General features: G+C 33.7%; 1 protein-coding gene across 6 annotated transcripts in view; it reads right to left on the bottom strand.

Moving 5' to 3' along the window:
- Positions 1–1085: 1085 nt before the first annotated feature.
- The window catches only part of ATRX (ATRX, chromatin remodeler), a 261938-nt gene continuing 238064 nt past the window's right edge, over positions 1086–24959 (bottom strand). For all 6 annotated transcript variants that reach the window (XM_015588100.2, XM_015588104.2, XM_015588103.2 and 3 more), the window contains 5 exons: positions 9010–9159; positions 8031–8156; positions 7160–7255; positions 6536–6664; positions 1086–4787 (listed from right to left, as the gene is read on the bottom strand). In XM_015588100.2, the coding sequence (XP_015443586.1) occupies positions 4509–4787; positions 6536–6664; positions 7160–7255; positions 8031–8156; positions 9010–9159 (780 nt within the window). In that variant the 3' untranslated portion in view covers positions 1086–4508. The remainder of the gene's footprint in view (positions 4788–6535; positions 6665–7159; positions 7256–8030; positions 8157–9009; positions 9160–24959) is intronic.

Below are 24959 nucleotides of genomic sequence, written 5' to 3'. Positions count from 1 at the left end.
TATCATTAGGATTGAGAGAGTAATCAAAAGAACAGGTGAAATTTTCCATGTAAAATAAAAAGTACTGAACGAAGTGGGCTCCTTAGGGAAGGGTAAAAGGAAATCAATAGGTTTTTCTTACAATTTAAAAATCCTTTACAACTTTTAATTTTTTGCCTTTTGTCCTTCAAATTATCTGTATTCTGGTCACTGAATGCCTAGACTCATTGTCTATCTTCCTGTCTCCAATCTTTCTTCACCTTGCATTCTAAACCAAATTACCCCTGCCAAAATCAACCTTACTAGCCTAGCTATTTTGAACATATCAGCCGCTTCGCAAACCCTTGTTATCCTCCATTTTGAATTACTCATCCAGGATTTCAAGGCCCTCGACCAATCTGCTCTTTCCTAGTCCTTTTCCACCTTTGTTCCTTTTTCCAATACTATACTTCCTCCTCAAATACCTCAAACAAAACCCATCCTTGCATCTGACAAATTGTCTCTCTTCGCCTTTCTTGAAAACCAACACATATTTGACGTGAGGACTATATGGAGGGGGGACCTACTTAATAGAATTTTCTTGGTAGTCATTAGCTAAAGAAGATTGGAGCCAACCTTCCTCTTCCTGACATGTTTCTATCAGGGAGAAGCAAGGGCAGAATGGTCTGAACAGAATGTGCAAGAGTGCTGCTGGGTAGATTGCTTGGAAAATGTGCTAGCTCTGAATATTAAAGAGGGCCTGCAATATTTTAGGCTCTCTCACTCTTTCATTTCTTCAATTAAAGGTTTATCTTTCTCTAATAAAAGCTTCAATTTGTATGCTGTCATCCTTGGTGAAAATGTGTAGTGGTCACTATCAGAGACAGATCCCTAGAATGAGGGGAGGAAGTGTGATTCCCTTAGCCAGCCAAGACACCAGCGCAATGGTGTCAGAAAGGTTATTCCAAAAAGAGGGTGGCAGTATATAATTTTATGGCAGTACATATTCTGGGGAGTAAAACTCTTAGGCGTGGGTGGAAGGGGAGATTCTGTTATTAGATCCAACATGAGTGATGTCAGCAGTCTGGTTGTTACCTCAAGCAAATATTGAGCTTGGAAACAGTATATATTTTGGATTTTTAATTTTTATTCACCTCCATATAACAGCATATATAAAATGTTGCACAGACAAAAAGCATTTCTGAAACTTGGTCACTCCTTGGGGATTGGCACAGATTACAGAGTTTTGAAAAAAAAAATACTTCAATGGTGGAAGAATTATTCACCTATAAGGATAGATTTGGAGATAGCCAAAAATCACCTGAGACTAAGTCTGGTGAAATAAGGTGGGTAATATAATAATGTGAACATAAATTTTAGTGAACTAAGGATGTAAAGGGATGACCTATCTTAGAGTATCTATAAACTTCACAACATGCCACCCTCAAAAGAAACAATGATTACTGGGATAAATAAGTAACTGTTTTTAAAGTTTTGTTTGGACACAGAAATATGTATCTGATTTTATGACACTAGAGGGCAAATGGACATAGCTAAGGTAAGACCACAGAATATTCAGCTTCTTTGGAGGCCAGGTAATTAGGTTTTCCATCACCTGCTATGGCTTCAGGATGGTAAGCAGCTTTTACATCGTGTAGATGGGTAGCTCTGCTTGACTTAAATGAGTGATGCAGCTGTTGGGAAGCAGAAAGTGGTGCTGGATTACACAAACACAACCAAAACTAACACAAACACACATAGGCTTCCTGGTATGTAAATTATTTTTGAGGTTAAAGATCTCCTTTTACAGAATTTAGTATATAACAGATTAAAAAACCAAACTTCTTGACCTCCCAATATTAAATAACTAAATGTGCAAAAGAACCACCATTAAATAGGGCTTCAAAAGCTATACATTTTCTATGAAACAATATATGCACAGATTTTCAAAGCTGTGAAAATGCAATAAAGAGCACAACACATTTTGGTCACTTTATTAAATGACATTAAATAGTTTAAGTTTCAACTACTAAACAGCACTTTGAATGGTGAAAACACAGATAGTATTGTCATACTTGAATGCTTTTCTTTAAAAACACGATTCCAGTCCTTATATATATTACAAAACAGCCTTAAAGGAAGAAGTGACATCTTTTCTACAGTACTTAAGATACTCAATACAGAACTGAAAAGCAGTCTAACAGAAACAAAGGCAAGTCTTCACAGCTGTATGATTTCAGCAGCCAAAGCTGGATGATGGACTGAAACATTACTATACAACTGGGACAAAACATATACAATATCACAATACTAAGCAAACATACTTTACACCCAAAGAAATAAAACAGGTTACAAAATGTGGAGAATTTAGCAGGCAAAACTGTATTACAAGCAACATTTTAAATTGTCAGTTTTTAAGCCATTGCAACTATTTAAAACATCTAAAACAAATATAAAAATGAGCCTTTTAGTATCTTATTGATGTGATTTTGTCTTTAAATATTTGTTAAAGCTTGATGTTATACTCAAAGTACATATTATGTAGCTAAAATGTCAAGTGAGAAGAGTGTATGCAAAGTGGTCCAAGTTTTATTTCAAACTCTCTTATTTCCAATTAATCCTTCTATGTATTATTCTTTCAGTCGTAGTTTAATCCTTGGTGAAAAAGGTTTAGAAGGTTGCCTAAAATTTTCATATCTATGTCTTTGAGCAAGTAATTAGACCATGTTGAAATTTCCTAGGTCTAATAAATCAGGTTTAAAGTATTCTGGACTTGTAGAAATACTAACTGATTAACAGTTGGCCAGAGTACACTGTCTTCAAATATTTATCTTATAAATCTTGACTTTTTCTTTTCTCCCCCTGCCCCAACCAATTAAATAAATTTAATTATATGGCTGGCATAATATCCAAGTATATAGAATTTGTTAGTGATAATTCATCATGGGAAGGTGGGGGTAGATCCACCGAACCTCACAAATTCTACATCACAAACCTAGTGCTCTTGGATGTTTTACCACTAGTTCTTTCAAGATAAAAATGGAAATCTCTTAATCATCCAAACATCTCAAAACAGCTTTAGCTAATGTAAACTCATTCTAATCAAGTGATACCTAGAACAAATTAATCCTCCACCCAGCTTTCTTTTTTCTGGAATTCCTTAGCTGTTTCCACTACCTGTTACATCATCATCTCAAAAATGTCTTTCCCATGTTGACTCCCATAGTCTAACAATCTTTTTCTTTCAGAAATTCAAACAATCAAATTGTACATGAATAAACTTATAGGTCATTTTTACAGGGCTGATTAAGGAAAACAATGTAATGATTTTCTAGTAAAACTTCACAAAAGGGTATTAGATTAATTAATTTTGATTAGAAAATCGCCTCACAGACCTAAACTAAAAAAAAAAAAAATTTGAACTTTGAAATGTAATTTAAGAAAACATAAGGAAGTTAGGGGAAAAGAATATGATGATGAAGAGCATAGAAACCAGTTATCCTTATCTTTAAGAGGAATTAATTCACAGTACTGACAGTACTGGAAATTGTTAAAGCACATTCCTCATGTGAACTTAAAGTCGGCAATGGTTCTGCCATTTTGATGTTGTTTATAAAACAGGGTATGAACCTAACAACCACAACATCATCCTTAACCTCCTAAAATGCTAGAACTTGATTTTGTTCATCCACATCCCACTGCCAGCAACAGGATGAAGCACTAGCACTGGCACTAAGCAGTTAAGAGATGTGCCAGGAGAGATAAAATTCATGTGTGGAAGATAATCCACAACCCTGAAATATTACCAGTAATTATTTCAGCACATGTAACTGAAAATAAAAAATGGCAGAAAGACTAAAGAAGAAAAAGGAATTTTCTTCTTAGGCTATACTTAAGGCTGTTTAGACAATGCTAAGATAACTGCAAGACTCCTCCAAGTTTTAGAGCAGTAGTATTTAAGAATATTGCACACAATTCTGTGTCAAAGGTAACCCTTAGTTTCTAACTTTCAGTCACAGCAATGATAGAGCAGGAGCCTAGTTTCAAACTTCAGTCAAAAGAAGATTAAAACCATTTCAATCACTTTAATCAAGAAATGGATTAAGTATAAAAGTATTTCCTAACTTGAGGAATCAACTCTAAGAACTCAGCTGTGTGTTTTTATATGTAAAGAATTAATATATAAACCTGTGTTCTTTCCTAAATGCATCAATTTATGACAATTTTATGGTTGCTAAAAGCAGGCATAAAAATTTAGAGAGGAAATCTGTGGAGTTGTTACTGTTACGGAAGAACTTGTTTTCACTGAAAACAATTTGAAATATCTTCTGTACTCAATGTGTGTAAGAAGATTCTAGGCAACATCACTGACAAATGTCAGGAAGAAATGATATGCCCTATTTAAAAAAAATTTTTTAAACTAATATGGAAGATTGGCATTTAAGGGGACCAAACTATTTATACAGTTGAGTTCTGTTAAGTCATTGATTCCTAAAAAAATAAAAGATCTTTCTATGATTTTAACAATCTTTTAATCTTTTAGTGCAAAATCACATTGATTTCCCTTGAGAAGGTCCTGGATTTTTGCTTCTCATTGGGGGTGGTGCACGCTGTAGTGGTGGTGGCTGCATACCACCAGCCACTGACTGATACATTCCTCTCATATCAATCTGCTGGTAGTTAGAAGGATTCATGATTAAATTTGGAGGCTTTGGCATCATGAGGTGACCTAATGTTGCTTGTTGATAAGTCATTTGTTGCTGTTGCTGCTGATTGTACTGCTGCTGGAGCCTTCGGTTCATAAGTATTCGCTGAACACAGCTGATTAACTAAAGAGAGAAAAGGGAGCTGTTACAAGTGCATGACCTGTCTCAAAGAGGCAAGTATCAAGTTTTGAGTTAGAATCGATTTGTTAAGGGGGTATCATACCAAAGGGAAAACACATTATTGTTATCACCATTACTAATTTGATGGCATTCACAGGACCATTACTGTAGAAACCAGTTAGTAACACCATTTAGAGCTAAATTCTCTTAATGACTTGACTATTGTATTGCAAGCAGCATTTAGGTTAGTTGCCATAGTAACCTGTCCTACGCTGTGATCAGTCTCAAGTATTAGTTACAGCACTTTTTATCAAGTCTCCTTTCTTTGTCATTCTTCTGAATATTTCACATGATGATGGACAAATAAACATTTTTAGTGACAAACACCAAAGGGAAAAAGCACTTGCAGTGGGAATAATTCCTATTTGATGTCTCAAATTTCCTAATTTAAAACCATATAATTCTACAGTGCTTTCTAAGTAAAATTCATACCATAGAAATTGATTCCCTAGTGTCAAGAGTTGAAATTTCCCAGTGCAAGTAGATGGCTGGCAAACGACTGCTGGGAAAAATGATAAAGGATCTTGGAGTATGCTAGCCGTATATATATATTTTGCTTTTGTTGTGATAAAATAGTCTAGCCTTTTAAAGAATAACATAATTTAGGCCAATAATGTAATTATGTATTGTGCCAGGTGGGTACTAATTGGGGGGAACCACTTTGTAAATTATATAAATGTCTAACCACTATGCTGTATACCTGAAACTAATATAAAATAATACTGAATGTCAACTGTAATTGGAAAATTAAAAAAAAGAATAATAATTTAGTAGGAACCTTTGTCATATATTATCTATAGTTCCACTTTTTACTCTCAAATTAACTATATTAAAAAGTATACTTATTTGGGGAATTTGTTTAAAAATGGTAAGTGTAGTAAAAAGTCTAGCAGAAATTCCTTTTTAGATGTCCAGGACATATAAAAAATAAAATTATATGAAAGAGATCCTATATAAAATTCAAGGGAACCCATTTGGGAAGATGTTACTCCTTTGTAACAAAAGATATTATCTTTACATGACTTTACTAGGTTGTGTTTGACAAAAATTTCTTCCAGAAATAGCCAATGACCATCCATCCATCCATATGAAGGATGGTTATTGAAAGATGTCACACAAACCCATTATTATAAATTCAACACTGAGAAAGGTGTCCTAGGAACTGTTTAAAAAAATGGGTTTTGAATCACGCTAACTGTTTGACTTCCTCAGGCTGCTGTATCACCCTGGGTCCTGCACATGATTGCAGCCTCCAGCCTGGTGTCTAGTCTCCATCATCCCTGCTCCCCTATCATGGGCTAGCTGTCATCAGGATTGGCACATGACAATCACTTCATCTTGTTCCTACTTTTTCTCCTGACGGATTTTGCACAATTGGTTTTGGCACTGAAAGCCAGGGGGCCATTGTCAGGAACTAACGGCTTCAGTTTACTCTTGAATAATTTTCTCCTCCCAAATGCAAGTTTCTATATCTGTTACTAGTTGAGTCATTAAATGGCTAGAGTTTTACAACACCCTAAATTCTCTTAAACATTTTTAAAATCATTGGTCCATCTCCATTTCAACTAACATGTTTAATGGTAATATTTAAGTGTGCAAAGTAGAAATAGAAAATAAAAGTTATCCATGTAAAAAAAATAAAAAAGATAAATTCAAGAAAATTAAACATAACTAAGAGATAGAATTCTTACCATCTGTTGTTTTGTCAAAACGTCATTGTAAATTGCTTCTCTTCGTTTAACATCAAGCTCCTGGCTGGCTTGTCTACTTAATGCTAATGCCTGTACTTGGGCCTCTGAGAGATTCATGTTTTCCTTCCACTAAAAGAAAAAGTTTCTATTTATTTCTTATTGCAGTAGAATTGAGGAAAAATATTTAAAGTATTTGAAGCTATTCAGGATTTTTAAAATGTTTTTCTCCCTTTTCCTTTATTCTTCTTTAAAGAAAACAATGATGTAAAAGCAAGGTACTAAGTTGTTAACTGTTGTACAAAGGTTGGCTATCTCAGGAATGAAAATATTTGTATTTAATTTGTGCAACTGGTAATTAAAATGTGTTTATATAAGCTGCACACATTTCTATAATTGATTTCCCTCAGTTCTTAGATTTCACCCATTTCTCTTTTGTGTCAACATCTAGGTAAAACTGTTGAATTATGCTTGGGACTACTGTCCAGTTTACTAGTATTTTACTATTACAAATTAAGTTATAAGAATTATGCTCTTTCCCCAACAGAAGCAAACAATTAAAAATTAAAACAAATGGTAAAAGAACACAAATTGCAACTGGAGTAAGAAAACTGCCAATTAACTTACTACAGCTGAAATTATATCTTCAAGAGGCTGAATCCTCACTGCTGTCACACTGTTTGTTGCTTCCACAACTTTCTCTCTTCCTTGATTAATGAGGTCCTAGAAAAAAATCAAGAAATAAGTTACATGGGACTTATAAAAGACAGCACAGTTCTAAAGTTCAGGGACTCTTCCTCTTGCCAATGTATAGCGCTTGGCTTTAACTCTTTATTGAAAAGAACAGCAAACTTCAGCATCAATAAAGTGGAATAGAACTCATCAGTGAGGGTCTTGTTAAAAAGATAAAAATTGGGTTTTATTGCACCAATAATTTAATAATTTAAATGACTCCATAAGCACATTTAAAAAAGGAAACCACAGATTCAATTAAGTTATTAAATTATTGGTATAATAAAACCCAATCTCTTATTTAATTCAAAATTGATTCACTTAAGAGTTTTAAAGCACTTATTTCATAATACTAGCTATTATCATATGGTTAATGCTGCATCTACAAGGCATTGGAATGTAAATCAATGTATGTATTTATCCTACTTTCAAACATTAAGCAAATAACTTGTTTATTCAAAATATTTTATAACTGAAGAAAGTGCTATTTCCCTAGCCAGTCAGCTGTCCTATTGTTCCTTAATTAAAATAATTCAAACTACATTAATTCAAGAGTTGATTCCCTTGTGCTCTGAACAAACCACATTTTTACTACACTACGGTGGTTCAAAAAAGGTCAACAAAGAAAAAAAAATATGTCTTAGTCTATGCAGAGGTAATTATTTAGAGAATGTGATACTCCTGCATAGGAAACCCTCAACAACAAACAGGGCACTTGAAATTACCTTTCACTCAGGTTAAACTACTTCTGTACTTCACAACTTACCTCCAGTTGTTGATTACTCATTGCTGACAGGGCTCCCAAATTGAAAGGAATATAAGGAGTTTGAGAGTTGAAACTGACAGGGGGTAAATTGGTCCCAGTTGGTATGTTGAAACGCATGGTCAGTCCCTAAAGACAAAAAATTATGCACTTTCCACACTATGATTTAAAACTTGAAATTCTACATCGCCTACTGGTTTAGAAAAGAATCCACATACTCATATCTAAGAAATTATTAACACTTGTCCTCAAACAAACAAAACATCTTTTTCACCTGAAACCAAGATCTTATTACTTGGAAAGCTTTAACCCCTAAAGGTGTACAGACTCTTTTTCTGATAATTCCCACAGAATGAGGCAACTCAGAGAATTCTGATGAGATTCCTAACATCACATTAACGTTAAAGACATTTGGTACAATGAGTTGGGAGTTTAAAAAGGATTCAGGTATTAGGATAAAGTTTCCCATGCTCAGGCACATTTTTCAAGTGAGCTGGTGTTTAAAATAGACGTAGAACTATTTTAAATAAAGTTGCTGCTGGAGATTGATATTAATGTCCAATAATAGAATATTTTTGTGTTGTGATACATATCAGTCAAAATTTAGATTTCATAGTACACATGCTAAAACAACACTTACTCCTACCTCCAAAACTCTTAAGCTCCTGTATGTCCTGTTACTACAGTGAGGGTGTTGATGTGAGTTAAGTGATGCTAAATATATACCTTCCCACTAATCTCTCAATTCAGTAAGTGCTAAGCAGAAATGGGGTTATCACTCTTTAAGTGGGAAATAGTTTCTTCTCTCCTCTCCTCTCTTCCCACTCTACCACCAAAGGTAGCCAAAGCTTGTAAACAGACTCTCATATTTGGGGACTCTGTTCCTGAAGACTCACCTGTTCCAAATGTGACCCTTTTCTTCACTGTTCTTTCAAATGAGTAACATAAAAACAAAAACCAAAAAGCATTTCAAATGAACTACCTTCTTCTCTGCTTCATACTCAGCCCAAGCTGCTTTTCTTTCTTCTTCAGTCAACTCTTCTTCTTCTTTGTGGTCCAAAAGAGAATCATGTTCATGATATCCAACAATGTGTTCTTTATGTATTTGAAGAAGTTCTGCAAGTATGGTGTCCTGTTCAGAAGGGTTGAAATAAGAGAATTATCTTCTCCCTCTGGATCACATCTGGTCTACTGTTAGACTAGAAACTGGCTGTTACACATATTTCTGATATATATGATAAACTGCTTAGAAAACAGTCAGTATACATGCAACACCAGCCTCTTCTGTACCACTTCATGTTTACATAGCATATTTTGGGAATTCAACATTTTAATGATTAATTTTCAACTTTCAAGGTTTTTTTCTTCCAACATTTTTCTAATTCTTTTCATACATATTTTGTTTTATGCTTTGTTCTAAGTTGATAAGTCTGCTTAAATCAGAAATTACATTGGATGCTTGTGCTAAAAATCATGGCTACTCCTGTTTATACATATTTAACAACTTCATTTTCACAATCACTTTAGCTACCAACCACTATTATTAACAAAAACCAAATCTAAATTAAACAGCTACAAGAGAGTTTAACTAGCGCATATAATCTTTATATTTCAATTGTAGGCAAGACAAATATAAATTACGCTGTAAGGGCCCATGGGTCAAACTAAAACTGATATACATTGTTTTTTAATTTATTATCATAGTATCTTTTTTTCAAAGTCATGGTGTCTTAAGTCAGTTTTTTAAAGTCAAAAACTTAAAAGCTTAAAAATTGGGATCATTTATATACTCACTAACACCACCAAACTTCTGCTTTGTGTAATTATGAGAGATACAGAAAGAGAGATTGGGGGGAGGGGGTTAAAGTGAACTACAGATAGGTTACTTGCTAATAAAAAATTAAAATATTCACAAGTCATTTATTAAGAAATCACAGATGAAAACCTGAATATATAAAAGGCAAATTAATTCACTCCACAAAAAGGTTTTCCATAGCTTCTAACAGCAAGTTCCCTTAGAACATGCTTTCTAAGTGTGAATTTAGTGAAGGAACATAAATAATTACAGGTCAAAGAAAGGTATGGTGAGGTATATAGCACATTAAATTTAAATTTAATTTGTATCCAGTAATTCTTAATGCCCCTATAAGCTTTAGGATAGACAAAACCCACAGTTGTAAAGAATTTTATCTTTATATCTTCAAATGTATCTAGAGTATAGGGTCTAACACATGGTGTGAACTCAAATGTCTGTTAAATAACTCAAGATAAAAAACAAATCATGAAGCCCAAAGTATTTTTCTGTACAACAGTAAATGCTGACACTAATTCCAAATATTCTGATATTTGATATCATGTAAACAACTTTTATCTTGCTACCTTAATAAAAACCTGAAATAATTACTTCATAATTTCATGAAAGAAAATGAACTGATTTTCTTAATGGACACTGCTATTAATTGAGATTTTATAAATCATTTTGACATGCATGTGCTATTTCTTTTGTTGAAAACAGAAAACATTAAGAGACTATACAAATGAGAGGGCTTAAGATAAAATCTACTGGTGGAATACATAGATGATAACAGGTTTAGTTCTTTCGAAATGTCAACTAAACATTTCTCTCCTCTACCAGTGTAGAAATCTGCCATCAAAGCTGATTTCTCTGGCCTATGCCATATAAAACAGGTTTATCATCACTAGATAGAACTCCAGAGTTCAGAGTTTTTGATAAAGCAGATGGGAGATACTCTGAATCTCTGAATTAAATTCTCTTAATAATGCTTTTTAAGATATGTGTTTCCCATGTCCGCCCCTGAAGCATAACTCAAGAGAGGTATATAATAAAACCAGATAACGTTGACTAATATTCTTAGCAAGTGACCATGCCAAATATAATTAGAAAAGCCAGCTATTGTACAAAATACCAAATAAATTACAAGGTAGAAATGTTCTATGGGTAGTCTCTAATTTTACTTCTGTCTGGCAAAAAGTGATGTTCTTAACCATAGTCAAAAATCACTTCATTTCTCTAAGAAAACAACTTAAGAGAAAGGCTAAGAGAACCATGTGCTAGGAAATGAATTTTTCAGCTATGCTACTGATTCTCTCTGTAACACTGGATAATAACTTAGCTTAGCTAAAACTCTAAGTAAATATAGTTGAAATGCTCTCTGCTCACATGTATAATAGGATGACTGAGAATAGGAGAAATAAATAAACACGCTCAGTTCTTCGGAAATAAACAGTATGTCAACTAAGTGTAATGTTTATTTCTCAATTATAAACTCCATGATTCATACATTACTTTTCTATAGTTTGAGAGAAGACCATTCCAGAAGTGCATGTATGCAATATACATACACACACATGCACACTCATATCTACCTTCTAAAAATGTCTGAGATATTAGGGAGTTTTATCAAGTCAGTTCTTAACATCCTATAATTTTAAAGTCCAACCTTATCATTTGGGAACTGGTAGAAACTGATGTCCAGAGAGGCAAAGTAACTTTTTTCCAATCACACAGCTAAGGAATAGCCGAGACTAGAAGCTAAATTTCCTGACTTCTATCATTCTATCATGCTATAAAGAATGACTTTTTTGAGGCATGGTTCTTCCATTTCCCAGATCTGTTCTCTTAGATAAACAAAATGATGCCTTGAAGGATTCTGAGGGAGGAAGAAACCTAAGTAAATCTATTTTTTTTAACTTTTAACACTTCTGTAATTTTCGAAGTTATTTTTTAAACAAGCATATGTTAATTTTTAATAATAGAAATATAAAAACAGAAACAAACACATTCTCAGAAACAAGCTTGTGAAAGGCCAGTTTATGCTTAGCCTAAATCTGACATGAACTATTTTACCATTTCAAGAGATAGTCATTTTAGGAAATCCCATTTCTAAAACCTTTTAATGTCTTCTCCCCACCAATTCCAGATTTAAGATCTATCCTAGTCAAACATGATTACCTAATTAAGGTTAGATTATAGTAGAAGTTCCACTTCTGCGCATGCACTATCTTTCCTTTTGACCCACAGTCAACTAAAATAGCAAGTCAGAGTAAAAGTGCACGTGACTTCGTTTTGTATCACTAAAAAAATTTGGACCCTTTTCCTAAACATTACCTCCCTCCTAACATCAAATCCTAAAACCATTCATATTAATTCTACTGGCTATGACACTCCCTTCTTTTCAAAGAAATTAAAAAAAAAAAAAAACAGAAAAAAAACTTTAGTGGAAACAATGCTAATATCCTATTATGAAACCTAGAGATAATTACTGGGAACATCTGTTGTATATTCCTCCACACGTTTACACTTCCACACACACTTTTACATAAAATGGGATTTATTATACAGTTTTGAAAAGTACTTTTCTGCTTTAATATCTTTCCATGGACATCATTTTTAATAGCTGCAAGGTACTACATATATCTACTTTATCATCTATTTAATTTTTCTCTTAAAAGTTTATTAAGACATTTAGGATACTTTCAGTTTTTCATTATATTAAATGTGCAATAAACAGGTTAATGGGTAAATTTTAATGTATTTCAACCACTTGTTCATACAATAATTATGCTGGTAATACTCAACGACTTAGACAAGTTTGTTTACCACAATCTTCATTTTAACAACAAAAAAAAGGCAAGTTAACTGACTTTTATAGGAACAAGATTCATTTATACAGTTCAGAAGCAGGAAAGCAGAAATCTTTCTTTCCTCCACAGAGCTGAATGAGACATAAATAAGAGAAAGAAGATACAGGATTTGTGAAACAAATTGTTTCTACATCTTTCTCTTTTAAACTAACTGCAGCATACTATCAATACAAGAAATGGATGAGATTAAGAGGGCAAAAAATTATTCATAACAGGATCCTCCGAATATTTCTTTGGGAAGAACACTTTTGCCAAAGCCTAGAGTGAGTTATAAAAGTTAATAAAGAAAAATTTCATCCGAATATATAACACAATTATTGGAGAAATTTTTTGTCTTTTTCTTCATTGAAGCATGCATTTATATTAGTTATTATAGTAACACTATTATTGAAAACAATACTGGAACAGAATCTAGAATCACTAGGCCAACAGTCATCAAAATGAGGTTTAAATGTCATCCAAATGTGTACCTTTACTTTGTCTAAACTTTATTTTTCCTTAAATAAGTGAGAAAGCTTACAAGCTGAGAGAAGCATGGTCTACATTCTAGCTAACAACCTAAATTAGTTTAAGCTTTTAAAATGACTAGTTCAATTAATAAAACAAAGTTAATGATAAATTAAAAGTTGAAGTTAATTTATTTAGAAGTTTAAAGTATTTGGCAAGCTGACAAAAATTCCCATCTAATTAATTCTGAAATTCAACCTTGAAAATAAAATTTTTAAAAAACAATCAAGGCTTTGCCTGGGGGTAGGGGTAGAGGTTTGCCATGTTTCAAAATATTTTGCTTGCCATCACTTCGAATTTGAGTTTTATAATATCTGGAAATAAAATGTCACTAAAATACTTAAGTGCCACAAGACCCACTCAAAAAGCTATGAAAAAAATTCCTTTTATTACTTAAATAAATCTAGATTCTTAGTAAAAATATATATACATGTTCCTGGTGAAAAAAGTCTCTACTTTCAAATTTGAAGCCTGTCTTCCCAAGATGCACTGGAAAAAATGCAACATATTTGATAAGTAAATAGAGAGCTACTGAACGAAGTTCACATACCTACCACCTCATGTCAGATTTTCAGGTCAAGAGCACATAACCTTTGCCAAAGATCATTTATAAATATATCCAGATTCCCAAATTGTAAATATGAATAAGAAAGTGACAACTACAGAACTTGTCACTTTCAAGGAAAGAAAAGGCAGGCTTGCCAAATTGACTTTAGTGGAAGGTAAATGCCAGTCTCCCTTGATAAGAATGTTTTCTGTTCAATTTAACATTAAAGAACTAGATACTACATTTAACATTTAACCTTTAAAAATTAATTATCCATTACAATTATTACAACACATGACACATGCCAGTCATTGTAAGGAGTGTCATTCTAGATTTCTATATGACTACAGAAACTTTCCAAAGGTTACAGGTTTTAAAGTATAGCTTGAACTGGAACTCAATTCTCATGCTATACAATCTGGAGTTTACATTATCTCTACATTTCATAAACACTGTTATATCCTCTAACTCATCTATAAGTATGCTATAAAAAGGAAATAAAAGACATACAAAATAGGAATGAAAGCAGCTATTTAGCAGTTCAAGTTATATCTTAAAGAAAGAAAACACTAAGAGATAAAAGGTAAAATGACAAAAAATGTATATATAAATAAGGTCATCTAGTGATTCTTATATTGATCAAATCTTTCCCACAATTTATATTCCTTTAAGGGCCTAAACTATTAAATTTGATGTAAAAGGCTTAGTTATGGAAACATTAATATTGAAGAGACAGAAGTGAGGCACTTGCTTACTTAAATCCCCTAAAAGTGTCACAGCTTCAATTTTCCACTGTTCCTACTCCTAGAAATGTTATAAGAAATATTTGAGTCAGCCAACCGAACCAATCTGGTAACATACTGTAAGATATTAATATACGGATACTGTGATACTCAAGTACCTAATATTCAGGATCACTGATCATTCCAACATGTTAGTTATGTCCTTCTGAACTTCCTAAATATGAGGAAAAAATGAAAGGACATATAGTCTTGCTTCCCAGGGTTCTCTCTACAACAATTTCATGACCAGAATGCTTTAAATGTAAACATCAATATAATTTTGCTAGAATCAACTGATTTGGTAAAAAGAAGATCCATGTCAGCCTTCTGAATTTCAGAGGAAAGTTTAATGGTGGAATTTAAATTAAAAAAATATATATTTATAACTGTGTAAATTGGGAGGCTTTATGTATAGTAGTTAAGATCACAGGCTCTAGAGTACTGTTATCCAAAAGAACTCTGGGTAATGATGGAAATGTCCATGTAAATGTAAATAGCCACATGTAGTACTGGCTCTGTACTGGATAGTGCAGATCAAGAGTCTTATTGGATTTAAATCTAGTTCTAACACTTACTAGCCCTATGTCCTTGAGCAAGTTAACTCTCTGAATCTTAATCTCCTGGTCTATAAAATGGGCCTAGTATCTACTTCACAGGATTACTGCGGAGATTAAATATTACACATGAAGTGCTTAGCACAGTGCCTGGTTTACCAATGATCTTTGCAGTGCTAAATCTAATAGTCAATTATCAGACCTGACCCTATCCATCCACCAGTAAGACCTGAAAGAATTTAATCTCTCTCTTACTAAAATGCTTTCTTCTCTTGGTCAGCTAACTGTGAGAACACTACTGGTGTTTATTTACCACTTCTCTTACTTCCAACACCTTTTTCAAAGGTCTAAAGCAGACTCTATAGAGAGAGGGGTTTTATACCTTAACCAAATTTTTCTAATGAAAAATTCAGGTAATGTTTGATAAGACAAATTATTTGATATCGGAATTGTCCTAGAAAATCTTAGATATATGGTCATTATAGTTATAGAAGGACATCAATAGGTTATTACCTGTCCTGTGAAGGTACATATATTAAACATTTTTAGCTGATGCTTAAAGGATAACTCTCATTACCTAACATGAAAGTATGATAGGACTGAGCAACTTATTTACGTGAGGGTCAAGTCAATTTGCTGCTCTTATTTTAACAGATTGAGGCAAAGAGAGTGAGTGATTTGTTAGTAATTTTTTTATGTTTATGTAAAGCTAAATGCCTTGTTTGACTTTTTTCCTTCTCTTTTTAAATTCAATTTTGCTTAGTAGTTGGGTGATCTCCCAGAACCAATTCACTTGCTTCAAAGGGATAATACCACCTATAACTCACAGGGTTACTGTAAGGATCAAATGAGATGTTTCAAGGAACAAGAACTCAATATGTATGACTCCTTTATCCTCATATCTTGCCTTATCCTGTCTTTTTAAATACTAATCTTTTTACACATCATCTGTAAAATATTCTTGCCAGAAATATTTGCCATGAATCTAATTAAGCCATTGGACCTAATTTCCAGTTTACAGGCTACATAAGAGATAGAAGTTCAAACACACCCTCAAAAAATAAACAAATCAAGAGCGAAGGGAGGGGAAGTGACTGCACTAAATTAAAAGGAACTTAACAAAGAGACACAACAACCAAATGCAGTTTGTGTACCTTGAGTGGATCCTGATTTGAACAAAGCACCTATAAAAAAACATTTTGCAGACAACTGGTATAATTTGAATATGACTGTGGCATCAGATGATGTTAGGGAATTAAGACATTATTAAGTTTATGGTATTGTGGTTATATAAGAAATGTCTATCAAAGATGATTTAATATATAATATTAATATATTCATCTTTATGCCAATATGATTATAAAATATGACTTAAGAAGAAACTGTTTTGTAGAACAGGGCCCACAAAAGTCATAATGCCCTGGTTGTATCAGTAAGGATGCTTTCAACTACAAATATCAGAAAACCTACTCTCAATAGCTTCAGCAGTGACAATGTTTAATTTCCCTATGAGAAAGTTTAGCAGCATTAAGGTAGCCTGAGTGCTGACAAAGACAAAGACTCTTTCCAGCTATCCACTCTGCCACCCTTGCTGCTGGCTCCATCCTTAGCTATTAGCACAAAAGCTGCAGTAGTAGTTCCAGGATGCATCCAAAACTGACAACATTTCCAGGAAGAAGAGACACTGTCATTTCCAATGATTCTCTCTTAGGAGAAAGGAAACCTTTCCCAGAAGCTCCCCAGCAAATGACCCCTTAGTCTCAATGAGCGTATCCTCATTCCTAAACCAATTACTAGTAAGAAGGATGAAATTAGTAAGACAGACTCAAGACTAATCATCTGGGGTGGAATAGAGGTTAGAGACTCGGCCATATGCCTTCTGTAGAAGTCTTCCTCCAGGAGGTAGGAATTAAAGCCGAAAGCACAGATAAGCTCACTCAAGGAGGGTATTAAGAGGGAGAAGCATAGAGAATGAAGGAGCTTCAACATCTCCAACATCTACTGAGAGTGAAAGGAATAGAAATTAAATCAGTTATGGTTCTGCTACAAAGGGGCTTCCTGTCTGATAGAAGAGACACACCACTAAACAGTTACAAATGGACTGGAACTATAGTTGAGGTCAGCACAGGGCCTGTGAGAGCATGGACTGGGTTGGAGTCTCAGTAGTATATTAATAACTGTGTGACTGGGCAGGTTACTTAAGCTCACTGCTTCAGTTTCCTCTCTGTAAGGTACCCTATACACAGTAAGTGTCAAATAAATGCAGCTATTATTGTCTTAAAAATGTCTTTATATTTCAGATTTATACTGAAATATTTACAAGTGAAATATAATCTTGTAACAAAATATCTCATAAAAATAAAGGAGGCAAATGTGGCAAAATATTAACATTTACTAAATCTAGGAGATGGGTAAAAAAATTATCTACTCTATTTTCCTTGTTTGAAAATTTTCACAATAGGAAAAAAATTAGTTAACCATTTCCCCCCCCTATTTTCTTTGCAATAAGAAACAACATTAGACTATGTGGCAGACTTTTGGGACAGCCCAAAGTCTAAAAGACTGGTCAGTAACTTTACCCCTAGTTAGCTCTATATTTTAACACAGCAGTCCTCAACCTTTTTGGCACCAGGGACCGGTGCTCCAATGAAAATCTATTGCCTGATGAGCTGAGGTGGAGCTGAGGTGGTGATGCTAGTGCTGGGGAGCAACTGCAAATACAGATGAAACTTCACTCACTTGCCCACTGCTCACCTCCTGTTGTATGGCCTGGTTCCTAACAGGCCACGGACTGGTATTGGTCTGTGGCCTAGAGGTTGGGGAGCCCTGTTTTGACGTTTCAAAACAGTTTTCTAAAGCTGGGATCTGAATCCACGTCACCTCTCTACAGACTTTTTAAAGCTAAATTGAATGCGTAACTGCACGTTAACACTGTTTTAAGAACTTCACATGAAATATCTAACTGAACTTTTATAATAACTCTATGAAGTACATACTATTATTATCCCCATATACTGATAAGATTTATAAAACCCTGAATCAGCATGGGCTGGCTCCCTCCCCCACAACTAACCTGCAGAGACTACAGAAGGTAAAAGGAAACATGAATTCTAAGAACTTATAGACACACACACACACACGACCTCTTTGGGGTGACAATAAACTGGTACCATATGCAGTCTGAAGCAGAGTTATTGAAAAAGATGTACCAAAAATTCAAAATAAGCATGACAAGTTTACCTAGGGAAACAAGGGAAGATATTAGTAATATGAAATTAAAACAAAAATTATCTAAAAAGAATAAAAATTAAATATTAAGGATAACCACTGAAATAAATAACTCAATGGATAGTATAAATAGCAGGAGAGGTACAGCTGAAGAATAACTTAAAGGAGTCAGGAGATCAGACTGAGGCACTCTTCTAGAAGAGAAGGATAAAGAAATAAGAAATGCAAAAGAAAAGCTAAAAGATATGGAAGCTAAAACAGAAGGGCAAGCATGTAGTAATAAGTCTCAAAAGGAGTGAAAATAAAGAGGATGGGATTTTTGAAAAATAAGATATAAATTTCTCAGAATTATATATCAAGAAACTGAGGCACAGGGAAGTCAAATAACTTGACTAAGGTCAAGATTCAAACCCAGGTGGTCTTGCCCAAGGGCTCCTGCTTTTAACCCTTATGCTATACTGACTCAGGGCTGAAAATCAATAAATTCAGCATCAAAGATAATTTAAGAGGATTGGGATTGGCTTTGCCACTCTAGGATTTTGCAGTAATTAAAGGATAAAATCTATACTCTCTAATATTACATACCTTGATAACACTGAAAATGCCTTTCCATAAACCCAAAGTGTGAAGATGTGGAGGAAAGGGAACCTTGTGTACGGTTAATTGGAATGTAAACTGGTGCAGCCACTATGGAAAACAATATGGAGTTTTCTCAACAATATTAAAAATAGATCTAATATATGACCCAAGAATTCCACTTCTGGGTATTTATCCAAAGGAAATAAAACCACTAATTTGAAAAGATATCTGTACCCCATGTTCATTTTTAAAAATTATTTACAATAGCCAAGACATGGAAACAGCCTAAGTGTCCACTGATGGATGGATGACTACACACACACACACAGGAATATTATTCAGCCAACAACATGGATGGATCTTGAAGGCATTATGCTAAGTGAAGTAAGTCAGACTGAAAATGATAAATACTAGATGATCTCACTTATATATGGAATCTAAAAAAGCTGAACTTAATAGAAACAGAGTAGAGTAGTGCTTACAAGGAGCTGGTATTTTATGTGTGAAATGGGGAGATATTTGTCAAAGGGCATAAACTTCCAGTTATAAGTTCTGGTGATGTAATGTACAGCATAGTGACTATAGTTAATAATACTGTACTATATATTTGAAAGTTGCTAAGAGAACAGACCTTAAAAGTTCTCATCACAAGAAAAAATTCTGTAACTAATGTGCGGTGATGGATGTTAACTAGATTATTGTGGTGATCATTTCATAATGTATATATATATATATAGAATCATTATGTTGTACACCTGAAACTAATATAATATGTCACTATATCTCAATGAAAAAAAGGGTTGGAAATTAAAAAAAAAGTATGAAGCCATATCAAAGGAGAGTGCCTTAATTTACTTCTTCCATAAGTTTATTCATACAACATATAATGTCTGCACAATAGTGTAGTGGTTAAAGAGTTTGGGCTCTGGAGTCATGGCACCGAGATTAAATGTAGGCACCACCAATTCTCTATGCCATAATTTCATAATCTATAAAATAGAAATAAACTGCACCAGCTTTGAAAGGTGGCTATAAGGATTGAATAATTCAATGCTGGTAAAGCCCTTAGTAGAGTGCCTAGCATAAAAAGCACTCAATAAATGTTAGTTACTGTTCACTATTATTCTTAATTCAAAGTTTTAGCTGATGATTATAGAGGCAACCATGCTACCCACAACAGTGGTGGACTTTGTTAAAAAGATTCTCAGGGCCCCCTCCCAAGAAATTGATTCAGTCTTGGATGAAGGCAGGAATCCAATGCATTTTTATCAAGCTGCAGGTTAGTCTAAGGACTACACGCAAGGAAACGTGCTATTTTAAAGGCATGTCAGTCATTTACTTATAATGGTCAGCTTGCAATTTTAGAACAAAAGTTCATTTGTTCCATTAGCAGTGATTTGTAAAAGCTTACCAGAGTTAGGAAGACTGCTATTTAGGGGCATTACTGGCACCATGATCTCTTTAATCCAAACGTTTTTCCTAAAATACTTGGTGACTTTGGCTCCTTAATAGTCTTTCTTGTGTTATAAGGTGATACAATCAAAACAAGAGACAAAACAGCACTTTAAATAAAGCATGGTTAGTCTATTAACAAGTATTTATTTTGTAGTTTGTGAAGGGACACTAGAAGCACCCTTTCACTTTAAAAAATTACTACAAAGGTATTAGCTGGCTATAAGGTAGGCAATTCTAAAATTATATGTATTATTTAAGGAAAAATATCCTTGAAAGTGTAATGGTTCATAGTCAAGTGCATGCTAATATCACTAGAAGTGATTAGCAATATCTGGTAATTAAGTATTATATTTCCTCTTGATAATTGATTTCTAGGAGAGTTCAAGCCTGAAATATCTGTTTCTTCAGCAACCTAGCTGAGACTATTGCCTCTGGTCCCTAAATGTTTTATATGCTTCTTCTAATCTGTGATATGTTGAGCTTAATCTTCTCCTAAAGAACAGGACCTCATATGACTCCTGTGAAATTCCAAAAATTTAAGTCTATATTGGTTTCAGAGAAAATGAACCAAGTATAATGGTAATATTAATAAAAATTATGTAAACAAAATAGCAGCGAACATTTGAGCACTTACTTATTATGTGCTAGGCAATGTGCTTTACATGGATTATCTCCTCTGTGAGGTAGGTCCTGCTATCTTCTTATCGAGGGAAGTGAGGCTTGGAAAGTTTATGTGGTTTGACTAAGATTATACCCTAAAAAAGGGTCGTTTAGTAGGTTACCTGCGGGAAAGGACAGGGCTTAAACCATTTCCTCTTTTTACTTGGCATTGAACGCCCCAGCAAACACTGAATAGGTGACTTTTTACAACTTACAAAGAAATGGTAGCATTAAAACAATTTTTCTAAACTATTAAGATTTCCAGCAATTTATTCTTATTCAGATGAATAATAATCATTTTTAGGCCAGTGAATGCAAATATAGAAACAATACTAGAATTTGTTTTAAGAGGAAGAGAAGTAAGAGACAATGACATCAAACTTCATATATGCTTCAGTTATGAGTATGGCTCCTTAGAGGTACATGTCAACAAAAATTGAGTTCATGTGCCACCATGTGGTTTAATATGCTATACAGGTTACTAACATCGGTCCTACAATTAAATGGGTCCTTTTGAACCCTTATTCTCAAAAGTAAATGTCTGTGTGTTCCTGAAATAGATTGATAAGCTATTTTATACTTCATATCAAATTATTTTATTGGAGTATATTTCTCTCTAATGTTAAGTATGACTAAGGTAAAACCTTATATTACCATCTGCTGGCTAATAAAACTACACAATAACATTTCTGTTCATTAAACTATCCTCTGAGCTATCAAAACTTGAATAAAGGACTAAAGACAAAGAGAGAAAATTATACACATTAGGGTGGAGGAAGCAAACCTAAAGCCTCACTTTGGGTACTTTAGTTTAAATCCCCATTTGTTCTCCCTGTAATTACCAACATACAGTCCACATTTAAAAAGACAGAGAGTGACAAAAAAAAAAGAAGTGCAAAAAAACTTCTATGTCAGTTTTATTGACTTTTGTTTTCTTAATAAAGGGTACAGAGCTTAGGCTGTATACTCACTTAAAAATATTATGAAAAATGACCTTGACCAAGATTTTCATCTCTGATATCTGTGTAATTCATAAGTTTATTACCAGGAAAGGTACTTTCCCTAACATAATTTACATAAACATTAAGAGGTTACATATTACCCTAATATTAAAGAAAACAAAAAGTTTAAGAATCAGTCAACAAATCTATTACCACTAGAAACCTGTGTTAAACTATTCATAAATTAGACGTTTCAAAATGGCTGAGGAACATTATTATCCTGAACAACTAAAGCGAGATGCACAGATACTTGGTAGACATGATTCAGGGAACCCTAAAATCAATATATTAAAAAACAGGTTCACAGGACTAGAAGACCATATATTTCAAAAAATGAAAAGCAGCAAAAGAACCAACAACAGCAAGAAATCAATGAGGAGATTTAACAAAAAATAACTCATGGGTTAGGGTGGTAAATAGAACTAAGATAGATGATTCAGTATAGAACTGAAGACAGGAATTAAAGCTCCAATTCTCTTCCTTTCATAAACCTGCTGTGACAAGACAAATCATTCTTCACTCCAATTTTACTGCTTGCAAAAGTAAGTCTAATTCTAACACCACTTTTCAATGACATGTGGATCATTAAAAAGCAATTAAAAGTTTAGTTAAATATCACTGTAAAGGTGACCAGAATTTCAAAAAGAGCCATATAAAAGTGCTAGTACTGTATAATTCACTATAAATGAAAGAAAAGGAGCAAAGAATATTATTCTTGCCTTTAAAGAGCTGCAAAGATAAAAAGAAAAACAGGTGGTTAATAAATTGAGCCTGACATGTTAAATTTAATTAGAAAGTGGAGAAGTAAAATAAGTAAACAAGAACAGAAATACAGGAAGAGGAATTATATAATAATGACTTAAAGAGGAAGTGATAAGGCAGAAAGAGATATAATAATCACATATTAAGTAAGTTGAAAATACTTTCAGAACTATCAAAGGACAAAGAAAATTTAACTTAAAAAGGCATGTAATTTAATCATTATTTAAATAGCAATTTGAGGGGAAAGGAAAATGCATCATCTATAGCAGCCTTTCATCTTAAAAATTATATATAAAAAAGAAGGTGTTTGCAATTATACTATAATAACAGGAACCAACTTTCAAATGTCTTTAATAAGAGCAGGTTCAAATACTAAGAAATCCCTCACTATGAATATCAAAAACACCTATTTGTACTCGTTTTCAGAGAAGGCCAATTTTCAAATTTTCATTAAAAGAAATCAAAACCAAACAGTAGTAAGCAGAGTTACATAACATTCTAAATTGAAGCCTAGGGAACAAAGTTAATATTTAGAGTTCCTACACATTGTGCCTGGTACTTCTCTATCCCCATTGCTATCACTTTACTTCAGGTCTGCATTACTTCTCTCACCTGGATAATTTTAATAGTATCCTAAAAAGTATCTTAACATCCATTTTCTTTTCTCCAATCCAACCTGTATACTGACTTTTCTAAAATGAAAAATCAGTGATTTTTCTAAAAAGAAAATTTGATGTTAGCCTTGTGCTTAAAATCATAAAATAGATTCCACAGCCTATATATAACACAATGTTCAAACTCTCTGACTTCTATGATCTGATTCCCATCTACCTTTCCAGTCTTTCCTCTCACCTCTTCCCATACCCACCGTTACTCTACCATTACCTCCTTACACCCCACTATTTATTTTTAACTACTTGAGACTCCTGAAACTTGCCATGTTGTTTCATGCACATGTTTCTTTTTCTCTGTTCCTGCTCTTGAAGGGCCTTCAAATTCTGCCCTTGCAGCAATGCAAATAGCTACCCAACTTCTATTTTCAACATCAGTTCTAGTCTTCCTAATGTCAACTCCCCATCCCAAACTTTTCCAAGAAAGAACTGAATATTCCTTCCTTGGTGCCTGTACAGATTTCTTTTATAGAACCCATAACTTTTATTAAATTTACTTCTTAGGGTATGCTTATTAGACTACAGGCTCCTTGGGAGCAGGAACCTAGTCTTATTTAGCAATGTATCCTTAGGAACTAGCACAATGATTGGGACATCACAGGCATCTGAAAAGTTTTTAATCGATGAATAAATAAGCTTCATTATTTAAAATTTTCACTGCCTACAGACTAAAAGCTATAGTCTACCATTAGTTACTAAGTTCTATCATTTATTTTCTGACATGTTTGATTCATTCTGCAATCATTATTCTATTAATGTCCTCATCTGCATTTTACCGCCAGGCTAATTTTCCCAAAGCCCATAATCATCATACAACAGCACCATTCATGAACTTATAGTGAATACTATTTTAAATTAAAATGCCTCCATTTACCTTTCATGGCTCTCTATAAGCTTGCTCTACCTTACCCATCCAATTTTAACTCTCCCTCTGGCCAATTTATTAATCACACCTTGAGTCTGGTCCATAAATTTTTACCTTTCCCTTTGCACATATTGTTTGACTCTACATTCACATCTCATTCTTCTCTAATACAATTAAATACTAACCATCTCTTATGGGCCAATCAGTCCGACCTTTTCCCATCAAAATTGTATCTCTATTTTTTAACCATATACAGTACTCTCCCCTTATCCACAGGAGATATATTCCAAGACCCCCAGTGGATGCCTGAATCTGTGGATAGTAATGAATGGAAGGGGGAGCTACTATACTACAGCAAAAACATTCAGTATCTTCATTCTTTGATTTTTAAGAATGTTGCTTTTCTCTCCCCAAGTAGATTATCAATTCCTTCAGGTAAATCTCCTATATATCTAATTGTATTCCCTTTTAGATTCCTGACAGATTGCAGTTGCTGTGATAGTTAAAAAGACATCCGTGTTTTTAAAATATTTTTTAAAAGGCAGTACCATCCTCTATTTAAATTAAATCTTATGTTGCAGTCCAACATATAAAAAAGATAAAAGGAGCAGGGCTCTGATTGAAATGGAATGCGGGGCTTGGAGTGCTGCCTGTCT

Source organism: Pteropus alecto, unplaced genomic scaffold (assembly GCF_000325575.1).
Source record: "Pteropus alecto unplaced genomic scaffold, ASM32557v1 scaffold374, whole genome shotgun sequence".
NCBI classification, from domain to species: domain Eukaryota; kingdom Metazoa; phylum Chordata; class Mammalia; order Chiroptera; family Pteropodidae; genus Pteropus; species Pteropus alecto.
This window is presented reverse-complemented; position numbering and strand designations above follow the sequence as displayed.